The following is an 8,083-nucleotide window of genomic DNA, read 5'->3' as shown; positions in this document are numbered from 1 at the left end:
AAATTGAGAAGAATAAATAATTAGGCCATATACAGTGGATGTCCAAATAATTTTCTCCCCTATTAAAAGCTCTCCAAGTCAAAAAAAAAAAGACAAAAAAAGGGTCCACTAAAGTCGCAACGCTGGGTTGCGCTGGGCTATTTTCTGGTTTGCGAGTTGCGAGTCTTGCGACTTCCCACTGCTGAAGTTCCTTGTCCCATTTAAACCTTTTAAGAGCCTCAGGCCCTCCTCATGTCTTTTATCTCTTCTGTCTGTCACTCCGCTTATGGCGTCTCTGTCCACCCATCATCTTCCCTTAACGCATCTCTCAGTTTCATGTCCTCCTTCGAATTACGATTATGGCAAGCTCCCCACCTCTTTCTTCCCCGCATCAGTTAGCTTGGCTTCAAACATGCATTTTTCTACTCAGTTGCCTCTCAGAAAACAATCTCTGCCCTCGACTCCAAGGTCCCTCACCGTGAAATCAATGGCGCCTCCGAAAGGAGGAAAACCCAAGAAAGGTATCACTATATGTATTTTTTGTTTCTTCAAAAAAACTCCTTTATTTTATTTCCTCTTTAATTGGGGATGGTGAAGTTGCGCACTCTATTTCTCTGTTAGCTCGTTTGCTTAAATTGGTTATTTCTTTTCCTTCATTCGTTCTTAAGTAGTAATGCTTCATTGATTGTGGAGGGTCTTTTTTTTATTATGCTAATTGTGGATTTTAAGCCTACTGTGTGCCAGAGTAAGTTTATTTCTTCAAACTTTTATTTTCCTTTCTGCACTTATTGGAGTGCTGAATCTTTCTCTATGCAGCTATTATTTGTTGTGTTACCATAGATTGCTTTAATTTGTTCAATTTATTTCCTGTTTATTCACTTTCTTGGTGCAGTGACTGGAGTTATTAAGCTTGCTCTAGAGGCAGGGAAGGCCACACCTGCACCACCCGTTGGGCCGGCCCTTGGTTCTAAGGGTGTCAATATCATGGCTTTCTGTAAGGATTACAATGCAAGGACTGCCGACAAGGCGGGTTATGTGATTCCTGTAGAAATTACAGTCTATGATGTGAGTTGATGCCTTTCTAACACAAGTTTTTCGATTTTTTTTTCCCTTTACTTCTGGCTTCTTGTATTTTTGGGTAATACAATGGTCAATACTTGGGTTTGAACCTTTGGTTCTTACTTTAGTTTTATGAAACCTTTTTGAATAATGGGATTGATCCAGTCTACTGGCTCTGTCTCTTGCTTTGCATACATCTACGAGGACATTCCATAGAGAGTTTTAGAATGTTTGTAGAATAGGATTTTTGTTTTGTATCAGGATAAAATTGTGCGTATAGAGATGTTAAGTTTCCACAGTTCTTATGTAGTGTTGGAATTCTTAAATTTTGAAGAAACGGGTCCCATTTGAGTTTTTCTTTTTCTCTCAATTTGAATGTTAGTCCAGCTGATTTTTCCTTGTTTCAATGGGGGATTCAAATTAATCCTTGCTGATATCCATGCTCATATTTCATGTAACATCTAATTTTGCACTTGCAGGACAAAAGCTTTACATTTATTTTGAAGACTCCACCTGCCTCTGTTCTTCTCCTTAAGGCTGCTGGTATGTTTCTATTATTTTTAATTAACATTAACAATGATAGTCACACCATTGGTGAAATCATATATTCATGTTCTTGTATGATTCTTAATGACATTTCAATCAGTGCACAATCATTCAAGAGCTGTTGGTTTTTTTACACTACTTAGTGTTATTCAAGTGTTCTTTGTGTATTCATCCAAAATAACAAAGCGTTTTTTGTGTTAATGGGTGAAGTGACCTTTGTGTTGGCTAACCAACTAAGCAGTTTTACTGCTTCTTGCACAACATGGTGCAGGCTTAACAACCTCAAGATGTGGGAAAGTGAAAAAACTGGCTTTCTTCTTGTTTATCCCTGTTTAAAGTCCACAGGCCCTCATTATGGTTGGTGGTTCATGGGTCATGTCTTTTATATAATTTAGAATAGTGGGGTTTCTTTCTTTCTTTCGTTATTTTTCTTATTAATTTACATAAAATGCTGGAGTGGAGTTATATAGAATCACTACTCCTAGTTCTTTAGTACTTGCGAGGCTATTGATAATTTCAGTAACTAGGCTTTTAAGTTGTTTTTGTACTTTGGGACAGAGGACGACCAGGCTGAGTAGAAGGGGAAGAAAAGTAGATCTGTTAAGACTTGGGGTAGAAGGCTTTCTTGAGATAAGCTTACTTCCTGTCTCTCTTTATATTTTGGTCTATGAGCTCCTATGCATCCTTAAATTCGTTATCTGTCTTAGGTTCCTAAACTGTATTTGGAGATGCAACCTCAAGGTTGGTCAAGGATGCAGCATAATGATTGAGTTTTTTGTGGGTCATATGTTGAAATTTTTGTGGATTCTTCGAGGATTTTTGGGAGCTTAAGTCAATCCTTGTGTCCCTTGTGATCTCTTTTAGACGTTGCATGAGTAGGTGAACCAGTGTCTGTTCATTGTGGTTGTTTTAGTTTATTTACTAGATTTTTCTTTTCTCCCACCCTGTATCATATGTAGGGTAGCTGGTGTCATTTAGAATTTTGATCTCAGATGATTAATAGCTATGAAATTGGTATCAATGTCTGTTCATTGTGATTGCTTAAGGTTATCATGAGGTGTTTGTTAATTTCTTCTCTTGAATATTTTGTTTGATGAGCAAAGCTATCACATTATACACCTCAGTGCAACTAAGCCTTAAATAATGATTTGGGTTGGGATGCATGAATTCTCTTCCAGCATTCCAATACATTTGAGGCTTATCTTCTGTCAAATAGCCAAATCTCAGAATCTCCACCCCCCCTCCCCTTTTGCTTCCGTAACCGAAAGACATCCAATTCTGCATTTCCTTTGTTGTTGGGGAGCCTATACCTTGCATTTTGTTACTTCTTTTTATCAGTGCTGTCATTGGTATTCGATGCACATTACCAGTAAAATTTCTTTCATCTTGTCATTTATTAATGCTCTCCTAATTTTCCATGAGTAAATTAATTTCTCATTTGAACGTTTATGATCTTTCCAACCATCCATCTTGATATCCTCATTTTGGTTACATCCATGTTATGTTCAAAATTATCCACTTATTAGAGGAATTGAGGGGAAAAAGATATTGGGCTTTGGCTTGGGATGGAGAGATTTGGTGTGGGTGATGATATGATATATCACAAGATTAAGTAGGGACATGGGATCATCTTAGGGCATTTAAGTAGCCATAGATGGAATTTGGTCTGGGAACTTCTGTAAACTACCTTGGATTAGGATGGTAGATGATAGGCCCACGGCTAAATCATATTAAATCATAGTTTACCTTTTAAGACTTTTCGGGCAAATAAGCTTCTCTAAGTTGTATATGTCCACACAAAGAAAGCACATGTAGAAAGCCTTTGTGGGTGTAGCATCTAAACAGGCCAAGTTTGAAGTTATTTGTGAGGGCTCTAGGAGAAAGGTTAAGGTTATAAATTGGCTTAGCAAATTATTTTGATTAAAAGAAAAATTCATCACTCTCTGTTCTTATGGTTTGAATGTGATAGAAGATAAGGAGGGATAGTACCAGGTTGACTAGCAGGGAAACTGATAGGCATTCATGAAGGGAGGTTTCTTAGAGATTATAATGTAGACCAGTCACAAGTGATAACCAGTCCACAAGAGGATCACAAACTTCAGGTCCATCCAGCCGTCCAGCAACAGTAAATACTTCGATCGGTCCACAGATTTGCAGAAAATTTCAGAACAATAAAATCATAGTTGATTTGATGTCACAATGAGTGGCTCTGTTTTGGCTAGTCATCTTGAAACTGAGATGATAGTAGATTAATGGCTTCACACCAAAGCTTCTGCTTTCTTGTGGGAGACCAAATCGATAACATGCGCCTTTGTAGGTCTTTGTTTACTGTTTATGAAATCAATTTCATTCCTATAAACTTGACTCCCTTTTCTCTTTTGATTAGCTGGGCTTGGTTTTGACAGTACTGTGTAGTACCAGTGTTCACATTGTACATAATTACCTTGTGAAAACTGTCATAGGATAAACATAAAGTACATCTGATATGCACAGGTGTGTCTCCCTGGTATTTTATTTTTTTCTGGTTTGAAAGTCTTGTCATATGTTTACTGGTTTTCATTACAAGCTCAAATCTTTTACCAGAAGAAAATGATACAAAGTTAAGTATATAATTCTGCAGGGACTAGGAAATTCTGTTGGGACTCACACTTGAGAAATTTGGATTTTTTTTAAAAGTTTTGTAGCATTTGGGCTGTAGCATAGTTGCTTTCTTATAATATTTATGCATGCACTGATTTTCCCTCTCTGTCTATGGATAAAAAGGGCATACCCAATGCACAACATTCCCACCACTGCGGGGTCTGGGGAGGGTCACAGTGTACGCAGTGTTACTCCTGCTTTCGCAGAGAGGCTGTTTCCGGACGTGAACCCGTGACCTCTTGGTCACAATGGAGCAACCTTAACCGGTCATTACAGCTCACATGGATTTTAGGTCTGGGGAGGGTCATAGTGTACGCAGCCTTAACCCTCTATGTCTATGGATAATTACACATATTTGCACAAGTGCAACACGGTATTTACAGCTCACATGGATTTTAGGTTTTCCACGCTGGGCAGTCTTTGGGCCATTGCTTCATCTTTGAGTACTCGGAATCAGAAGGATATTTTGAAATTGATTGAAGTGAAATGGGATGATCTTGTGGGGTGTATGCCTCTCGTGATATCCTACCCTGCTCTGGAGTATGAACGGCATATGATCACAAACAGTGACCAAAGAATGCTCCTTTGTCATATAGCAATGATGGATCTTGGCCAACTCTATTATGTCAAGTCACCCTTGCCTGCATCAAGATGGAGAACTGGCCTGAACATGATCATTACAGTAACATAGGGTGGCCTTGGTCAAGAGGCCAAACCCAATTTACCGAAACAGACAGAGATGTTGATTTGGGGCTTGTTTTAGGCTTAGGTGGGAAAATGTCAACCCTATTCAAGATTGTGTGGTGCTTGGATGCATATCTGGCAACCCAGTCCAACAAATGTTTTCTGTATTTGTGTGGTGTGAAGAAAGTGGAGTATGTGGGATAGTGATTAGAGCATATATAAAGGGGGTTTTGGTGAAAGCCTTGACATTTTTCTGTAATGTTCCCAGAACCTTGTGTTGGGTTTTTTTATTGGGAAAATTTCTTTCACTCCCCTAAACTTACACTCTATTTACTCCAACTCCCTTGTCAGAAGTTTCACCTCTGATTCCCCCAAAAAAGTGAACTCTTGCCTCTTCTTCTCCCCTGCTTTTTTTAAATGACCAAATTACCCCTTCTATTAACTGGTTTTCCGTCCATCATTTATTATTATTTTTTCATTTTTTAAATTTCTTCTTCTTCTTCCTCCGTGGAATGCAGTCATCGCCCTCCTCTTCTGATTGTGCTCCCACCCCACCCTTGCTGCAACCTTGTGACCCACCCCCTCCCACCCTGCAAATCCCATCCATTCTGCAAACCCCATCCATTCTGCAAACCCCCACCCCTGCCCTAAGTAGAACAATTTAATACTGAGGAAAATTGTGTTCAAGTGGTATCCATGACCAATTAGGATGATGTTCCTGACTTCTTGGTAGTTTTCATCGAGGCTACTCCACGCTGGTTAGGTTCGAATGCATGATTGAAACGATTTACAGAAGAAAATTCATTAGGTTGGGTCCCAGTGGACTTTATGATTTTTTTGCATGTTAGATTGGAAGAACGTAGTGACTGAAACCATTCATAGTACAACATTCATCCTGGTTTGGTCTCAAAAAACTGCTCTTTGTTTTCTCACCGAACCATCTCTTTTTAATTAGTTAATGAGACTTTTCTAGGGCTGCAATTTGTGGGATCACAACTTGACCAGTCGGCTAAGTTCGCATGCACAAACAGAAATGCAATCTGGGTCATATATCACGACACATAACTCTCGACAATATATGCACATCCCTGCTAGAAGCATATCCCAGTGAACACCAGATGGCTGATTTGTTTAGAATCATATGGATTTAATTTTCTTTTCTTTCTCTTCGATTAAGATACCACCAGAAATCCATAAGCACTGGTCAGATTCTAATGCCCTATCCGTAAGCAATGGTCAGATTCAGAGCAAGGATAAGGAGGCAAGGGGATCAATCGTATGTCTAAAAAGCATGCTGGGTTGGTCGCAGGGTTGCAGCAGGGGTGGGGCGGGGGCGCAGTCAGAAGAGGAGGGGGCTTGGGGGAGAGAGACGAGATTGCAGGGGTGGGGGGGGGGGGCTGGATGCACAGGGGGTAGGGGAGGGGGAGGGTGAGGGTGGGGGTGGGGTTGCGGGAATTGCAAGGTGGGCGGGGGTGGTCTTGGGGTTGCAGCACAGGTGGGGTTGGGGCGCGGTCAGAAGAGAAAGGGTATGGCTGCATTCTGAGTAGGAGGAAAAAGAAGAAGAAGAAATTTAAAAAAATGAAAAAATAATATTGGATAGAAGGAGAACCGGTTGATAGGTTACTAAGAAGAGTAATTTGGTCATTTCAAAAAATCAGGGGAGAAGAAGAGGTAAGGATTCACTTTTTTGGGGGAATCAGAGGTGAAACTTCTGGCAGGGGAGTTTGAGTAAATGGAGTGCAAGTTTAGGGGAGAGAAATTTTCCCTTTTTTATTTGCATGAGGAATTGACTCAGGATTGGGCATTTGCGGGCCTTCAACCTGTGACCAAACCCTCCTGAGTTGCTACTACCTCTAGGGCTTATGTAATAGAGATGACATGTGTGGAAACTTCATGTTTCTACTTCTACATTCAGCAGTTTACACCACTCCATGTTGCTCTAGACTAAATGATGTATGTAAGGCCAATTTGATAGAAGATTTTACATGGCTTTGTTATATGGTTTTGCTTTTTTTTTCAATGAAATTGGGTACATGTGAGAGAAAATATTGTATTGTGGCTTGTTTCGGTAAGACAGACAGAATATGGATCTGTCTGGTCATCCATATTCTTATCTCTCTCTCTCTCTCTCTCTCTCTCTCTCTCTCTCTCTCTCTATATATATATATATATATATATATATATATATATATATATATATATATATATATATATATGTATGTATGTATATGGTTGAAGTTTTTACTTGATTGCATGATTACTAAAATAGCTTCGTTCAATTGACATTGGGTGTGCAGGAGTGGAAAAAGGTTCTAAAGATCCAAAGTTAGAGAAAGTTGGGAAAATCACCATTGACCAATTACGAACAATTGCAACAGAGAAGCTACCAGACTTGAACTGTTCAAGCATTGAATCAGCCATGAGAATTATAGCGGGCACTGCTGCTAATATGGGAATCGATATCGATCCTCCTGTCCTTGAACCCAAAAAGAAGGTAGTTGTGTGATGGTGTCAGTTCTGTTTCCAAGAGTGTTTAGTCATCCAGAATATGTCCAAATGAAAAAAAGAAAGAAGGTACTCAAGCCGTTTTCTTTCCCTTCCAATTTTTAATTTAAATTTTCAGTTCTCGCTTGTATGTGTTTTCATGTGGATGATATCACCAGTTTAGTAAACAATTTTATTTCCCCACCCATCACCTGCAACCATCCTTTTAACCAAAAGAACACCTTATTTCTTCTTTAGGCTCCCCCCTCGCCCCTTCTCTCCCCTAGTAAGAACCATGATAAAGGAAGATTTTCAGATAGACTTTTCCCACCCAAAAGGTGGGGGGGGGGGGGGATACCAGGAAATTTTTTTTCCTTTCTATTGTGTAGTCTTTACAGGGAAACCAATGGAACATAATGAAAAATTATTTTGGGTACGCGGTGCAAGTGCAAAGGAGTGTTTTTGTTTAGTGCTCCAGGAGCTGCAACCTGCCCAAGTCCAGAGGAGTGCTGTGAGGCAGGTTCTGTAGGAATTCAGTCTGCCACAACCATGTGTGTCACATTTCTTACAAATAATTTTTTAGAATTGGAGATGGGGTTAGAGGCCCCAAGGTGGTTTGAACTTATGACCTCTTATTTGAGGAGTTGGTCTTTTGCCAACTAAGCTGACCCCTTGGGGTTATCTTACAAAC

The 8,083-nt window shown here is 39.7% G+C and overlaps 1 protein-coding gene across 1 annotated transcript; it reads left to right on the top strand.

Annotated features, from left to right (window-relative positions):
• Positions 1–246: 246 nt before the first annotated feature.
• Positions 247–7,510, top strand: LOC122665177 (50S ribosomal protein L11). Its single transcript, XM_043861256.1, has 4 exons — positions 247–500; positions 872–1,044; positions 1,518–1,581; positions 7,206–7,510. Exons 1-4 carry the CDS (start codon positions 266–268, stop codon positions 7,412–7,414), a joined length of 681 nt encoding a protein of 226 aa, XP_043717191.1. The 5' UTR covers positions 247–265; the 3' UTR covers positions 7,415–7,510.
• Positions 7,511–8,083: the final 573 nt, after the last annotated feature.

The sequence above is a fragment of the Telopea speciosissima genome, chromosome 6 (assembly GCF_018873765.1).
Source record: "Telopea speciosissima isolate NSW1024214 ecotype Mountain lineage chromosome 6, Tspe_v1, whole genome shotgun sequence".
Classification (NCBI taxonomy): domain Eukaryota; kingdom Viridiplantae; phylum Streptophyta; class Magnoliopsida; order Proteales; family Proteaceae; genus Telopea; species Telopea speciosissima.
The sequence above is the reverse complement of the archived record's forward strand: the minus strand, read 5'-3'. Positions and strand labels throughout refer to the sequence as shown.